General features: G+C 41.3%; 1 protein-coding gene and 1 non-coding gene across 7 annotated transcripts in view; both read right to left on the minus strand.

Moving 5' to 3' along the window:
* SPECC1 (sperm antigen with calponin homology and coiled-coil domains 1) overlaps nucleotides 1-17,060 on the minus strand; it is a 340,972-nt gene that overhangs the window by 117,901 nt on the left and 206,011 nt on the right. For 5 of the 6 annotated variants that reach the window (XM_060203154.1, XM_007526170.3, XM_060203153.1 and 2 more), the window contains 2 exons: nucleotides 3,898-4,043; nucleotides 2,100-2,200 (listed from right to left, as the gene is read on the minus strand). In XM_060203154.1, the coding sequence (XP_060059137.1) occupies nucleotides 2,100-2,200; nucleotides 3,898-4,043 (247 nt within the window). Of the gene's footprint in view, nucleotides 1-2,099; nucleotides 2,201-3,897; nucleotides 4,044-12,445; nucleotides 13,842-17,060 lie in introns of those variants that run through there. The other variant, XM_016189603.2, reaches the window with a different exon arrangement.
* On the minus strand, nucleotides 10,246-10,351 carry LOC132542247 (U6 spliceosomal RNA). The gene has a single exon (XR_009553352.1). It is a non-coding gene; the product is annotated as a U6 spliceosomal RNA (small nuclear RNA).

Below are 17,060 nucleotides of genomic sequence, written 5' to 3' on the forward strand. Positions count from 1 at the left end.
CATTTTTGACACTAGGGTTACCATTGGGGTTCAGTTCCTACACAATAACTCCACTCCAGAGGCCAATCTCCCCTCCCACTTTTTTTACAGAGACAAAGAGAAATAGGGAGGTGAAGAGACAGGCAGGTAGAGAGACATCTGCAGCACTGTTCCACTGCTCATGAAGCTCCCCCCTCTCCCATGGTAGGTGGGGACCAGGGGCTTGAGCCTGATGGTATGTGGTAATATGAGTACTCTACTAGGTAAGCCATTGCTCAGTACTAGTACTGGCTACTCTAAGGGACTGCTGACTAGGTGGTAGCATAAAGAGGCCTTCTAAGGTGATGGAAATGCTACATCTTAGTGTTGGTCACACTGCTATAGACATGTAACAAAATTCAAGCTATATATGTAAAAGCTATGTGCTAGATTATGCATGGATTACAGCCAGTGATGTGTCACAACTGGGATGTACCACCTGGTGACTAAGTCTTTAGAAATCTGGCAGGTCAGTTACAAACAAAGCTATCATAAAAACTTATTAAATTATATTTTAAAAATATCAAGTATATAAACCTCACTGCTTCCAAATTATTTGCACCTGTTGCATCTGTACCATAGCACTACTATAAAATTCACATCTCTTCTCAATGCCATACTCACTGATGTCATGGAGATAATAGCTTGGCATTGGCTTTGGTAAGGATATTTACAACACAGAAATTGACAAACACCACAGACAGGCTCTCCACACTCCCCCAAAGAGTCAGTTAATAAATATTTATCGTAAAACTGTTTACAGTTTACTAAAAATAACTTAAAATGGGGACTGTTTTAGTCTTAGTAGATAAATTTGATGATTACCATAAAATAAATGTTTTATTTGGTTGCACATATAAGGTGATGGACAATACATTCAAGGGCCTGCTAGAATAATCATTAGTTTTATTTTTTTATTGGCTAAAAAATGGAATAAAATACTAAAAAAATCTCAGGGAACAGAGATAACTTCTAAAGACATTAAAAAATGGCACTTGTTAAACTACAACACAAATCTTATGCCAGCTGAAGAAGTAGGACACTGAAAGTTAGTGATGTCACAAGTCCTGCTATAAGAAAATCTTGAGAAACTTCACTCAAAATCCTCAGATGACAATAATAGTGACCTAAGCTACACATAACCAACTTTGAGAATTTACAAACTATAAACATCCTGGGGATGTTCAAATTTTTTCCCCCTTCTTTCTTTCCTCCCTCCCTCCCTTCCTTCCTTTTGAGAAAAAGATCTATAGTTCCATATCTACTTCTAACAAAACCAAAACTATACTTCAAGTTAAACTGAAGACTTTGAGAATGTCATCTTATAGTAACAACGGACAAGAGTCTATTAACAAATTGTATGAGGTGTATAGTGCCTCTCCTGGATCTTTATCAGGCATCTGGAGTGTGATAGTTTATATATATATATAATTTTATTTTTATTTATTATTGGATAGAAACAGAGAGAAATTGAGAGGTGTGGGGGAGAGAGGGAGAGAGACACCTGCAGCCCTGCTTCACCACTACAAGTGGAGACCAGTGCCTTGAACCCAGGTCCTTGCTCACTGTAGTGTGCTTACTTAACCAGGTGTGCCACTGCCTGGCCCCTAGGTGACAGTTTTATTAATTTTTCTTTTCTTTTTCTTTCTTACTAGAGCACTGATCAGCTTTGGCTTATGGTAGTGCAAGGGATTGAACTTGGGACACTGCAGCCTCAGGCATCAGAGAGTCTCTTCGCAAAACACACATGCTCGCTCTCTCCTCTCTCTCTCCCTAAGATAGAGATGAAAAGACAGAGATGAAAGAGAGCACTGAAGCCTCCGCCAGTGTGGTGTGGCCAGGCTGGAATCTGGGTTGTATACATAGCAAAGCAGCACACTATCCAAATGAGCTATTTTTCTCCAGCCCTTAAGTGACAATTTCATTAGGGCTATTTTAGGCTGATTAAAAAGCTTTAATGTAATGCCATCAAAAAGTCGAGCAACTGGCTGTTGCTTCCTCTGTATCCTGTGGGTGTGAGAGCCTGCTGTCCTGTCACTAGCCATTGGCCATGGGCCCCATACAGCAGACGTCTCCAGTACCTGCATGGGAGACACAGCAGCAGCCGGTGCTGTCCTCACAGGGATGCCACTCAGTGGGCTCCGGGGGGCCTTGTGGATGGCAATGCTCGATCCAGCCCCACCTGCCAAGAGAGCAGACAGGGACACTGAGATCTTACTCCACTAACAGGCTCCTGACTTATGCTTTTGCTGGTCTGAAGGTCTGGCTCAGTGGAAAAACATATGCTTCAAGTGTATGTGGATCTGTGTTCAGTTCCCTGCATCAGAACAAATTTTCCGTTTTTGGATAGAGACAGAGAGGTAGTGAGAGAGTAAAGGAGACCACAGCACTGAAGTTTCCTTCAATGTGGCAGGGACCAGGCTCAAACCTGGGTCATGCTCATGGCAAAGCTGGCAACTATCAAAGTGAACTACTGGGTTGAAAGAAAAGTCATGATGTATTTTTCTATGTTTGCCTATGCAAACATGCACCACAACTTTTCCAACAGCCCAATACTTTGCCAGTCCTAAAATTAAAAATGAACATATGTGTGTGTATGCTTATAAGTTACTACATTTATTCATTATCTCCCTGTCTACTTTGGACTAGTGCCGAAGTGTGGGATAACAAAGACATTAATTAAATGGGGACTCATCTGAGGGAAAGGAAAATGTACTAGCAAAGAAGCATCCATGGCAGGAAGGAACAGTAATTTAATTTTTTTTTGCCACCAGAGTTATACTGGGGCACTATGCTTTTACATAGATACACTATGCCCAGTGGCCAATTTTCTTCTTTTTGATAATGAGAGAGATAATGAAGGATAAAGAAAAGAAACACCTGCAGCAGTACTCCACCTCTCATTTAGCTTCCCCCTTACATGTGAGAACTGGGGGCTTGAACCTGTGTCCTTGCATATGGTAACAAGTGTGCTCTACTGAGTAAGCCACCACTTGGCCCTGAAGCAGGAACATTTTTACATAACCATTAATGTTCATTCATTTCTCATCTTTATAAACTGAGTGTCACACTGGGTTTTCACATGATTCATTATCTTTAGTCTAATTTAATTTAGCTGCAAACTACTCTGTGGTCAAATCACACTTGCATGAGGCCCCAGTTCCACCCAATACCCCCCAAAAAAAATCTAACAGTACATTCCAAGATGAAATCAGACTGGGTTTGACCAGGAGAGTAGAATGCACATATTCAATTGTTCATGACCTAGTGGATGAAGCCTCTGGTTAACTGTCATTTTCCTGAGATATTGGGCTGTCAGAAAAGTCATGACAGGTGGCCAGGTGGCGGTGTACCTGGTTAAGTGCATGTATTACCATGCACAAGGATCCAGGTTTAAGCCCCTGGTCCCCACCTGCAGGGAGGTTAGCTTCATGAGTAGTGAAGCAGTGCAGGAGTCCTTTCCTCTCTATCTCCCCCTCCCTCTCAATTTCTTTCTGTTCTGTCAAATAAAGTAAAAGAAAAAAAAAATACTACTCTCTTCTAAAAAAGAAAAGCCAACATTTTTCTATGCAAAAATGCATCATGACTTTTCTGACAACCCAATATTAAGGAGGCAAATGGTGACCTGAATTTAATGGATGCGAAAACAAAAAAAGAAGAAGGCAAGATGGGAGAATTGGAGGAAAGAAAGAAGTAGAAGGAGAGGAGATGTATGGGACGTGAGTCCCATGCTTGATGTACTGAGGCCTCGGCCAGGCTACAGCAAATATTCCACCCACACTGGCTGACTGGGAAGAGCCAACATACAGAAATCGGACCAATAGGTGAGGCCACACTGTGAGTGTGTCACTGTATCGAGGAAACAAAATGACTCCATACCTGGGTGTCCCAAGTCAAATGACTTGATAAGGGACTTCACGGTGGCTGCAGACTCTGAAGGTGTGGGAGATGCTCTGCTCATGTAGCTGCCAGGCCAGCGGCCAGGGGTGTCAGCTTCAGAGGGCTCTGAATCTTGACTGCCAGGTCTATGTGGTAGAGAACATGAAAGGTGAAAAGATGGTGGCTTACTCCCACGGAGAGACACAGAGGGAAACAGCTAAGGTGGTGAAAACCAAGCCTGGTAGAATCTCAGGTTTAGAACCCTGGTCTCCGCATCCATTTTGTACCTTCAGGAAATAGCCTAGGTCCTCTGCACGTGCGCTCTCTCTCTCCCCCTCTGTGTGTAGTAGGACTCATGCCTGCACTTTGACTATTTCCTGTGGATTCTCCATTCATTTTAACACTTTCAAGTAGACAGATATATTTTATTTAATAATTTATGAAAAAGAGAGAGAGAGAGAGAGAACCAGAGCACCACTCTGGCACATGCAGTGCTAGGGGTTGAACTAGGGACTGCGTGCTTGACAGTCCATCATTTTATTCAGTGTACCACCTCTTGGGCCACACCATTCAGGAAACTTTCCCTGATGCTGTATATGGTACTCCCATGTGGTACTACAGGCTTGAAACCAGGTTCTCGTGCATGGTAGTGTGTACTCTTCAGGGTGAGCCATCTCTTGGCTTCTCTGTTCTTATCAGAGATACATCAGGAATGGCCAGAAATAGCATGTGTGCATGTATGTGTAGTGACTTGACATCAACTCCAAATAAAAAAGGATGTGAGTCTACTCTGCAAACTGTACACAAACACACTCTCTCGCTCTTTCCTTCTTTCCCTAATTCTTATATATATTGGGTTATTGGAAAAGTCATGATGTATTTTTTCTGTTTTTCTATACAAAAATGTGTCATGATATTTCCAACAGCTCATAGCTTAGTGCCCATGGTATGTGACAGAATGGCTAGTCAGTCTTCCTTCAGCCCCCACCTTGCACACCCAAGTTGGGAAGATGCACTTTTGCAGCTTGATTTCAGATATGGTTATAGTTCCAGCCATCAGAAAGATGTGGACAAAACCTGGAGCAAGAATCAAGTCAGGGAAGAGGGCAGGATGCAAGGCATTCACTACGTTGAGGCAAACTGCAGAAGAAGCAACACTTATCTGGTGCTGCTCACCAAGCAGGCAGCTTCCTGATTTTAATGCTCTATCTGTGGCAGAGGCAGCATCTCCCCTGGTGGCTCAATTCTATGTTGTGATTTTAGGTATTGTCCCTGGAGGATCAGCCTGGAGTCAGCTACTTCGGCTCTCCCAACAACGCTATTAGCCATTTCATACCTTCCTGCTTCAAACAACCAGACTGTGATCTATTATGCACAACAGAATCTCGACCTGTATACAGTCTGTTCTCCAAGAGCAAAAGTGGCAACAGTGCTCAAGGACGTACTGCAATCCTGTATGAGACAGAGCTTCGAGACTCAGTCTAGCTTTCCTAGTAAGTTCTTAGCAGGTTTTCTAAATTTAAGCACAGATTCAAGAAGAGTCTTTTAAAGATGTCATCTCACTCAGTACTCTCAGGCATGGTAGCCTCTGCTAGAGAATGCCAGCATGTTATTTAATCTCCCTGTGAATGAGCCAAGACAAGAGCTCCCAATCTTCTGACTAAATGACTGTGTGTATGTGTTTTCCATTATATCAAATTGCCACAACTGTTTGCAAGATGACATGCTTATGAGATGGGCTCAAAAAGTATTTCTGGCAGTGTCTTTTAGTAAGGTCAGTAGAAGTTGAACTATTTGTTTATTTATTTATTTTATTTATTTATTTTCCCTTTGTTGTCCTTGTTTTTTATTGTTGTTGTAGTTATTATTGTTGTTGTTATTGATGTCGTCATTGTTAGGTAGGACAGAGAGAAATAAGAGAGGAGGGGAAGACAGAGGGGAGAGAGAAAAATAGACACCTGCACACCTGCTTCACTGACTGTGAAGCGACTCTCCTGCAGGTGGGGAGCTGGGGTCTCGAACTGGGATCCTTAAGCCAGTACTTGCACTTAGTGCCATGTGCGCTTGACCCACCTGACTCCCTGAACTATTTATTTACTGATCCTTTTGAAATTAATCTACTACACATAAGCTTACATGATTGAATTGATTTACCCTTAATTCTCTAAGCACACTTTTGTTGCTCTGCAGTCAATGAGAATATAATAAAACCAGTGAAACAGAAGTTAAAATACTTCAACCACTCTGCTCCCTACAGACTCTTCTAAATGAAAAACAAACAGTAAGCCACTGACTCCTTTGGAAGAAAACATCAAGCTTTTCAGAGACTGGAAATGTACTAAGGTTAAAAAATTTTTTTTTAAATCTAATGAGTGACTAGTTTTTGTGTTTTCCTCATTGTGCTACAACAATATAAAATCAAGTAAAGAACATGTAGAAAAATGAATGAAGCCTGGTGAGGTAGAAGCGGAAAAAAGTTTCCTACTACTGCTCTGGCCCATCTAAAAAGATGAAACAGCCTCCAGGGTTACTGCTGGGGCTCGGTGCCTGCACTACAACTCCACTGCTCCTGGACACCATTTTTTCCCATTTTGTTGCCTTTGTTGTAGTTGTTATAGCTGTTGTTGTTGGGTAGGAAAGAGAGAAATCGAGAGAGGAGGGGAAGACAGAGAGGAGGAGGGAAAGATAGACAAGACACCTGCAGACCTGCTTCACCACTTGCAAAGCGACCATCCTGCAGGTGGGGGAACAGGGGGCTCGAACCGTGACCCTTATGCTGGCCCTTGTGCTTTGAGCCATGTGCACTTAACCTGCTGCACTACTGCACAGCCATCGCTGGGGAGCCAGAGATGACTCGATCTGCCCCTGTGGCTACAGACAGACTATGACCCACATAGTCAACGACTGCCACCTCTCCAGATTCAAAGGAGGTCTCGAAACTTTACATCAGGCTCAACCTGACGCTGTTGACTGGCTACGGAAGAAGGGCAAACGCTAGAAGAAGAACTGCACAGCCCCCCGTAGGCCACTTCTTTTTTTATATTTATTTATTTTCTCTTGTTGCTCTTGTTGTTATTGATGTTGTTGTTAGATAGAACAGGGAGAAATCGAGAGAGGAGGGGAAGACAGAAAGGGGGAGAGATAGACACCTGCAAACCTGCTTCATCACTTGTAAAGGGACTCCCTGTAGGTGGGGAGCCGGAGGCTCAAACTGGGATCCTTACGCTGGTCCTTTCACTTAACCCAGAGCGCTACTGCCCAACTCCCTATGTAGGGCACTTCTTAATGAGTCATGTCAAGGACTTGCTAGCAAAGGGCCTTTCAGAAATTCAGAGGATCCTGTAAAGGAAAGTCATTTTTCAAAATTTATTTACTGTGGCCTGGGAGGTTGCATAGTGGAAAAAGCACTGGACTGTCAAGCATGAGGTTCCAAGTTTGATCTCTAGCATCACATGTGCCAGTGTGATGCTCTAGTTCTTTCCTACTCTCTCTCTCATAAATAAATAAATAATTTTTCCCTTTGTCTTCTCTTCATTTCTTACCAAAGGCTGCCTACTGCCTCTGAATACAGAAGAAAGGTTCTAAATTCAGTCTGTAAAGTCAAAATCATGGGGTCAGGTGGGGTGTGCAAGGTAGAGTGCACATGTCACCATGCTCAAGCACCAGATTTCAAACCCACAGTATCCACCTACAAGGGGTAAGCTTCAGGAGTGGTTGAAGCAGTGATGCAGGTGTTGCTCTTCTTTCTCTCTCTTTCTCTATAAGAAAAAAAAAAGGCCACTAGGAACAGTGGAGTTATGTAAGCACCAAGCCCCAGTGATAAAGCCCTGGTGGCAAAAAAAAAAAAAAAAAAGTCAAACATATTATCAACTGAATATAAACTTGAAAATCCCTTACATCACCTGAGTAGAGCTTACATGGTATTCTAATATAATGGCTTACTTCTTAGAGTTTAAGTTTGCTCTTTTTTTAGGTGAAACTCAGATGAGATACTACTTTGTGCCATGTTTAAAACAAGAACACAAATGAGTCTTTCTTGGATTTTCTATAATGCAAGCATGTCTTGCGAAGGATTAACAGGGTTCTCAAATTATAAAGCTGATAGTACTCCTTCCTAAAATTCATTTCAGAAAAGTGCTAAATATTTATTTTCATTGTCTTTATGCCCATTTCTTAGTGCATGCCAGGGCCTCATACTTGTGCCACGGGTTCCAGTGGACTTCCTCCTGCTGTTTCATTAATTAACTAATTAATTAATTTTTATTACCACCAGGATTATTGATGGGTCTAAACCTGTACAATGAATCCACTGATCTTGGGGGCCATTTTTTTTTTTTTTTTGGATAGGACAGGCAGAAATTGTGAGAGGAGTGGGAGATAAAGGTGGAAAGAGAGGGATACCTGCAGTACTGTTTCACTATTTGTCAAGTTTCCCCCTGCAGATGGTAACCAGGAGGCTGACTCCAGGTCCTTGTGCATAATATGCCACTGTTTGGCCCCTACCCCTCTTTTAAATTTCAGACAGAGAAGGAGTCCACATCTCCTGTTACTCTGCCCACCCAGCCTAGCCAGCAGAAGCTTTGTAACCTGGAGTTCTGTGCCTCTTATGTTCTGTCAATCATCCTATGTGATTCTATACTCTTAGCTGAGATATGCTTTTCTCAAAACCGTTTCTTACAGTTATGCATGATGCAAACTGAAAAGTTTTTCTGAGGCCAGGGAAGTGGCACAGTGGATAAGGCACTGAATTTAAGAGTATGGGGTCCTGAGTTCAATATATTGTATGTGTTAGAGTCTTCTCTTACACAGATAATTTCAGAAGCTTTTTGTCTCTCTGGTGCCAAATTGTCTTCTGAATCTCACTTGAGAATTTCAGCATAAGCATACATACTTTGACAAAAACAAACAGGGTAAGATACCAATTAGCATGAAAATACCTTTTAAAAATATTTTACATTGAGAGAGTTTCATATGGGGAAGAGAGACGAATTACACACACACGCACACGCACACACGCGCACGCACGCACATGCACACGCAGGCACCAAAGCACCATTCCAGCACAAGTAGTACTAGGGATTGAACTGGGAACCTCAGGCATGGAAAGGTGGTGCTCTACTAGTTGAGCTATTTCTCCAGTTACAAAAAAGCTTTAAAGCAAATATTTATTTGATTTTTTTAATTGGGGGGGGGGGGAACAGACTGGCCCACTGTTCAATTCTGGCATATGCAGTTACAGGAAACAAACCTGGGGCCTCATGTGTACAAAGTCCTATGCTCTCTCTACCTCTGAGATATCTCCCCTATTCTTGGAATACAAATACCTTACTATTTTATTTATTTTTGCCACATGGTTTTTGTATCTGTACAGTCCCATCACTCCCAGTGGCCTTTTAAAAAATATTTATTCTCCTTTTTGTTGCCCTTATTGTTTTATTGTTGTAATTATTATTGTTGTTGTTATTGATGTCGTTGATGTTGGATAAGACAGAGAAATGGAGAGAGGAGGGGAGACAGAGAGGGGGAGAAAAAGACAGACACTTGTAGACCTACTTCACTGCCTGTGAAGCGACTCCCCTGCAGGCTGGGAGACGGGGCTTGAACTGGGATCCTTCCACCAGTCCTTGTGCTTTGAGCCACAGGCACTTAACCCACTGCACTACTGCCCCACTCCCCACAGTGGTCTTTTTTTTTCTTTTTTCTCCAGGGTTATTGCTGGGGCTCGGCTCGGTGCCTGCACTACGAATGCACTGTTCCTGGAGGCCATTTGTTCCCATTTTGTTGCCCTTGTTGTTGTCGTCATTGTTACCATTGCCATTGATATTGTTGGGTAAGACATAGAAATCAAGAAAGGAGGGGAAGACAGGAGGAGAGAAAGAAAGACACTTTCAGACCTGCTTCACCAGGCGGGGAGCCGGGGCTTGAACCGGGATCCTTATGCTGTCCTTTTGCTTTGTGCCATGTGTGATTAACGTGCTGTGCTACCGCCTGACTCCCACCTTTTTTTTTTTCTTTTAAATCTCTTTCAGTAGCAGACACACAGAGAAATGAGAATACAGGGAGAGATGGAGCGTATAGAGGAGATACCATAACATCACCATGCCACTTGAGAAACTTGCCCAGTACACAATGGAGTGAATAAAAATACATTAATCTCCAAATTCTAGGAATCACAACCAAAGAAATACACTGCAAAACTCCTTCATCAGCCTTGGGAACTACAGAATGATACTGTCTGCATGCCTTAGACCAAAGAATTTCTTCTTCATAGAGAATAAATATGTGTGTGTGTGTGTGTGTCAGAAAGAAAACAGAACATGTTCTTTCTTTCTTTTCTTTCCTTTCTTTTTTAATATGGAACGCTTCATGAATTTGCATGTCATCCTGTGCAGGAGCAATGCTAGTCTTCTCTGTATCATTTCAATTTTAGTATATGTGCTGCCGAAGTGAGCACAGAACATGTTCTTTCTAAGAACATGAAGATGTGGAAGAAACCCTATTGGTATCTCTGAATAGAGGTCAGAGAGGCAGTGGAAGCAAGGAGAATTTGCAGAGAACTTGATCCTATGGTCTTGTCAGTGTTTCCATTTTATAAATAAATTAAAAAAAAAAAAGAAATAAAACAGAAAAGGCTTGTCACAGTGAAGTTTGGCTATTGTAGGAGTCAGGGACAATTCATCCCAGACACCAGGGACAGGAGCAAATTGGGCAGATGGGAAGAGCCACAGTCACACTGAAAATGGACAGCAGGGCAAGCAAAACTAGAGTCAGAAGGCTGGCTCCACTCTCCAGTGGATTCCCTCACTGGGCACCTGTCCCTTCTGTGCTGTCTGCACATCTGTCTTGGCCTCTGCAGCATAGATTTGATTTAAGGAACTTTCACCCTAAGGGATAAGAAGAGGTGAATAGTAGTCAGGCCAAGTACAAGGATCTCAGTGGAGCAGAATCAACAGGAAACATAACACCACACTTAATAGGATCTGCCTTAGCATAAAACTCAAAAAATATATATGGAAGAGGACAGAAAAAAATGGATGAATTTAAACAAAGCTATCAGCAACTTTGTAGTTCTACTGAAATATTTTAAAGCAGAGCCAACTCATGAGGGGAAGAAAAAAGGGCAAGGGTATGTGTGAATATGTAACCTCCTGAATTTCAATGAAATGAACAATGTGAAGATGGAATTTAAACTCAGTGAGTAAAGGGTATTTTTGGATAACAAATGGTACTGGCATGACTTGCTGTCTGTAAGAAAACGAAGCATACTTCACATCAGACTACATTTATTTATTTATTTAATAGTCTATTTATTTAATAGGTTAGGGTAGGGAAAGTCTTAAGCAGTAAAGGAAAACACTAACAGACTATATTACATATAAAAGCTAAAAAAAATTGACAAACCTGGTAAAGTCAATAGATCCATAATATACTGGGATAAACACATCCTCAATACTAATTTGTAAATGATAATCAGCTCAATGAAAAACGTAAGCAGAAGTGCTAATTTAGCAACCCTCAGAAGAAGAAAATGCAAATGGATAATATACATAAAAATATACTCAGAGAAACACAAACTAAAGTACTTAAGCATTTTTGTTCATCTTACTGACAAAAAAGAAGACTAATACTATCCACAGGTGCTAAGGCTATACATAAATGGACATTCTCACTAAGAGTAAAATGTCATAAGTTTCATATAAGTGATCTGCCAATATCTGCTAATATATATAAATAAATATATGTTGTATATAAAGGTATATGAAAGGAGCACACCATTTAGAGGGCACATGTTACCTACATAAGGATGCAGGTTCAAGCCCCTGGTCCCCACCTGCAGGGGAGAAGCTTCGTAAATGGTGAAATAGTACTGGAAGTAACTTTCTCTCTTTCCTTATCTATCTTCCCCTCCTCCCTATCAACTTTTCTGTCTCTAGCCAATAAATAAATAAAATATTTAAAAAATGTATGCCTATAAAGATGGCCCTGATCCAATGTCACATGAAATGAGAAAATGCAGAGTATTATTCAAATGTAATCCCATTTTTATATTGATTATGAAGATGACTTCTACATATATCTATATGAATAAAAGGAAAGGAAAACAAAAACATACTTTGTTAACATTGATTACCTTCTGGAAGAGGAATGGAGGGGGGAAAGATTAACATTTTTCCTTATGAATCTTCGTTTTGTTACAAGCACACTTAAATATTACTTCATAAGTCATTATATTATATAACTAAACTATTTTCTCTTAAATTTCAACAAGATAAATCTAGACTTTGAGTCCATGCACTATGTTTCCTGATAGTCTAGGGTTTTGCTTTAAAGTGAATTTATAAAATACTTTAAAAATTACATTCCCCCCAAAATTACATTCTCATTTAAGTTCAGCCTCCTCTCTACAACTTGGACTAAGCTGTAAGCCAGCCTGCTTCCACACCAAATGCTAGCTATTTGACCTTGCTGTAAAATGCTAGAAACTTTAGAACAAAACATAGAGGTCCAGCAAAATACAGCCAGAGAGTGAAAAATCAAGCAACAGACGTTTCTAAATAACAACATATTTATTTAGCACTTTATGAACACTTACATACAAAAATATTCAATAGTACCCAGAGTAAAGAGATCTCAAGGTGTGATGGGTGCAAAGCCAGTTAGGCAATTTATGTTAAGGTTGCATTTTTCTTGATAGTATATGAAAATACCTGGCAAAAGAGTTTTAAATCATATTAGGAATTCTCAATCTGAGGTAAAGATCTCCAATAGTATTAGTATCAATGTCTTCTTCAATGGGGCAATTCTAGCAAATGTCTACAGCAAATGTCTACAGAGATATCACCATCTTTTTTTTTTTTTTTTCCCCACTACCAAGTGAAAAATTCCCAGTTATTTTGTGATTTCCTGTCTGACACCACAAAATGTTCTCCTGAGTTAAAGAGGATGCCTGGCCCCAACTGTTTTCATGCTTATCACCTGACAATGGAGCTTATGCCCCAGCTCTGTCAAAACTGTACAGTAGTTCCTTACACGAGCGATGCTGTCAGTTTTGCCCAAGGAGGCTGTTGCATCAGAGATGCAACAAAGATCTTCACAAAGCGACATGTACTTCCTAAATTTTAAAACCACACATAAGAGTTTGGGGCACTTTGAGTGATCCACTTGCGGATTTCAACGTCTTTACGTTTGCAGGGTAAGTTTTCATCTTGAGGCCTTGGTTGCAGATGCTGTTCACTACTTTTCAGTTAGGTCACAATTGTTATTGTCATTGTGAGTGTTTATCTGGCTTAACTACATTTATTTAGGTCAAGGTCAACAGAGATTCTGGAAATTGAACCAAGACTTAGTGATGACTTGGCTTCAGATGAAGTAATGAAGTCACGCTTCAGCTATGCAAAGGCTTTATAAAGGAAGCAGAATTCACACTTCCTGTATTTTATAGTGTCAATTCCAAGATGATCAAACAATGCATTCAAAAGAAGGGGTGAAAATAAAAGTCCCCAGAGTTGAAGTTGGGTTGCACTCACTAGCACTCTGCATTTGATCCGTCACTACTTTGCCTGAGCACTTGTAAAAACATTTTATTCACAACGGATTTTCTATCTTTTTTTTATTTTTCAGAATTTCATTTGATGTTCCAAATTGAAAACTACTGAATCTTGGGGGGGGGGGGGGGAGGAGAAGACTCATCTTGATCATTCAATGAGCTTGTTCCAAAATGTAGAAAAACGATGAGGAGACTTGATAGCAATGACTCCATGTGCAATTAGTGGATGTTACAGGGGGACAATTTGACTCTATAAAATAGAGGTGATGTCCCTTCTATATTATTCCCCCTTTCATATATATATATATATATAAAATGGCTGTAGTTTCCAATCATGGCAAGGACTTGGCTGTCTTTCTTCTACCACATGCTCTGTTAGCTGACAGAGATGATGGAGCTGTGAAAAAAGAAATGGGAGGGAAGAGGCTGGTAAAAGGTGTCATTTAATGATTGTAGGTTACAGACAGAAGGATTAATAGCTCACAATGTCACACAAGGAAAAGTTAATATCCAGAACAGGATCAACAGGTTTTAGTTTGTACTGTTCCAGTTCTGGAAAGTCAGAGGTCTTCAGAAGGAGAAAGAGGCAAAAACTACAGGATATGCTGTTGTCAGGCCTCCTCCACTGGCCCTGTTACCAGACAACTGTGTGGGCAGAGTGGACATGTCCAGGGTGAACAAAATCACTTACAAAGTGTCCACTGTTTGCCTGCAGTATCCAGCAGTCAAGGACAAAAAAGAAGAGGAAAAAGCAAACTCCTTTTATTATTGCAGTATGAAAATCCCAAGGGGTTAGGGGAAATCTTATGTGTTTACTTTCTTTTAAAATATAATTAATTAATTTATGTTTATTAATGAGAGGGATACAAACAGGAAGATAAAGAGAAAGAACACCGCTCAACTCCTGGCTTATAGTGGTGCTGTAGATTGAACCTGTGGTCTCAGAACCTCAGGCATGATAATCTTTTGCATAATCTCTATGCTGTCTCCCCAGTCCCTTGACCCACATTTCAAAGCCAGTATGTATCAATGAGGTCTGAGAGTGGTAAAGCAGACATAGTTCTTTAACATTAGAGGAGGCGTGCACACATTGCCATGTGCAAGTATCTGGGTTCAAGCCCTTGCTCCCCACCTGAAGGTGGGAAGGCTAAGAAGTGGTGAAGTAAGTCTGCAAGTGTCTGTATTTCTGTCTCCTCTGCCACACTTAATTTCTCTGTGTTCTATCAAATAAAAAATAAAGGAAAAAAAAAAAGCTAAAAGAAAAAATATTTTTAAAATGGCTGCCAGAAGCAGTGGATTATAGTGCTGACACTAATACCTGGTGGCTATAATAAAAAATAAGTAAATACATAAATAAATAAACCTAACAGCTACACTGTGGTTGGGGAAGTGGCTCAATTGGTAGAGCAAGGGAGTTGTATGCCTGAAGTTCTGGGTCTGATCCCTGGCATTGCATGTGCCAAAGTGGTCCTCTCTCTCTCTTTCTCTCTCTCTCTCTGTATGCCTCATGTGAATCCCTCAGATGTGATAAAAAACATTTTTAGGAAGTTAGAGGCTATGTATCCAATGCCATAAATACAAATTCAAACAAAGAAAACTATGTATAATGACAGCAAAATAAGTTATGCTTGCTGGCACAGAAGACTACAGAGCCATATAAAATGCCCTTGGCATGGTGGGTGCTGATGTGAGGTGCAGGGACCCCCCACCCCCGACCCCAGGAGAGCTGATCCCCCTACATCAGGGCTGAGGATGGGGCATGAGAGATATGAAACTTGGTGCCTCCCGAGTCCTCATTTCCCTCTCCGATTACAGCTACATAACACTGGTGTGTGAGACACTAGTGCGGTGAAGATGAAACAGAGGGTGCGACAGTCACACATGAGGATGTGAGGCAGAGCACACGGGTGCACACGGGTGCACAGAGTTAAAAGCCAGCTCACGGAGAGTGTTAAGTCACCATGCTGCTCACGCCAGAGCCAGGAGTGCGAGCAAGACGTGCTTTGAGTTGCAGACATTCTACTTGGGAAGCCAACATGTCTGGTTTGGCACAGATGCTTAGTGTTTGCAATGATCTCTGTGTAAAGATGTTTTTCGTAGGCGCTCATTAGTCTTATGAAAAATACAGCAAGGATTTGAGTAAGTCACCCTAAAAATAGTAGTCTTTCCTGTTTCAGAGCCAGAGAAAGTGGGCAGAGGTATCTGTCGACCAGTTCAGGGCTTGTGACATGTACTGCCACCAACAGTGGATCACTAGAGAGATGGTTTATGGTCCTTCACGTCATCCAGTTCAGCTGCTCTCTGTGTGTACGCTGTGCTAATGTCCCAGGACTTGACTTTTCAGGAAAAGTACTGATGCTTTACTTTTTTTTTTTTTTTTTAATTATCTATATTTACTGGATAGAAACAGTCAGAAATCAAGAGGGAATGAGAGATAAGGAGAGAAACAGAGAGACACCTGTAGCACTGCTTCACCAATTGGGAAGCTTCCGCTCTGCAGGTAGGGACCAGGGGCTTGAACCCAGGTCCTTGAGCATGGTAACATTTGCACTCAACCAGGTGCACCACCACCAGCATCCCCTTGATGCTTTAGTTTTGAAGTATTAATTTCAATGTTTTTTTCTCTTGCTCACTTTTTTTTTTTTTTTAAGACCTGGGGTCTTGTACATGCATAATTTCACCAGTCCTGGACCAAGTTTTTATTTTTTTATTTTTATTTTTTTATTTATTTTTCCCCCCTTTTGTTGCCCTTGTTGTAGCTTCGTTGTGGTTATTATTATTGCCCTTGTTGACGCAATTCGTTGTTGGATAGGACAGAGAGAAATGGAGAGAGGAGGGGAAGACAGAGAGGGAGAGAGAAAGATAGACACCTGCAGACCTGCTTCACCGCCTGTGAAGCGACTCCCCTGCAGGTGGGGAGCCGGGGGCTCGAACCGGGATCTTTACGCCGGTCCCTGCGCTTTGCGCCACATGCGCTTAACCCACTGCGCCACCGCCCGATCCCCCAAGTTTTTATTTTTTATCTTTTCTATTTATATAGAGAGGCAGAGAGAGAAGCGCCTTCACAGCTCTGGAGCTTCTCCTAGTTTGTGGCACTCCCATTTGGTGTTGGGCCATGTGCATGGCAAGGCATGAGCTCTACCTGGTGAGCTGTCACCCTGGTCCTTAGTCTTTCTATTTAATGCTCAAAACTGAAAGAAATCAGAGCAGACAGAGTTGTTTGGTCCCTTTTTTTTTTTTTTATGCATTAACTTATACATCCTTGGCAAAACATCATTTCTAGGTCCATCCAAAGAACCTGACTTATTCAGACTTCCAGAAAAAGAAGATGAGGTCCACACACCTGTTAAAATGTGAGTTTGGAAGGCCTTCATGGCAGAGAGAGAATTATTGACACATCAACCCCAGGCTCTTCATCAGAGAAAAGTCATATGATCCACTAGTCTCAGAGAAAAGTAGACCCTAAAACACGACCTGCTTTCATCCACTCACCGAACAGAGGAAGGAACTGAGGTTGGCAAGGAGGCTTTGCTAGCAAGTGGTGAACCTGTCAATAGTCTTATTTTCCAAGTACTCCAATGTAAGCAGTTCTGACTTGGAAACAAAAACAACTTTG

Source organism: Erinaceus europaeus, chromosome 12 (assembly GCF_950295315.1).
Source record: "Erinaceus europaeus chromosome 12, mEriEur2.1, whole genome shotgun sequence".
NCBI classification, from domain to species: domain Eukaryota; kingdom Metazoa; phylum Chordata; class Mammalia; order Eulipotyphla; family Erinaceidae; genus Erinaceus; species Erinaceus europaeus.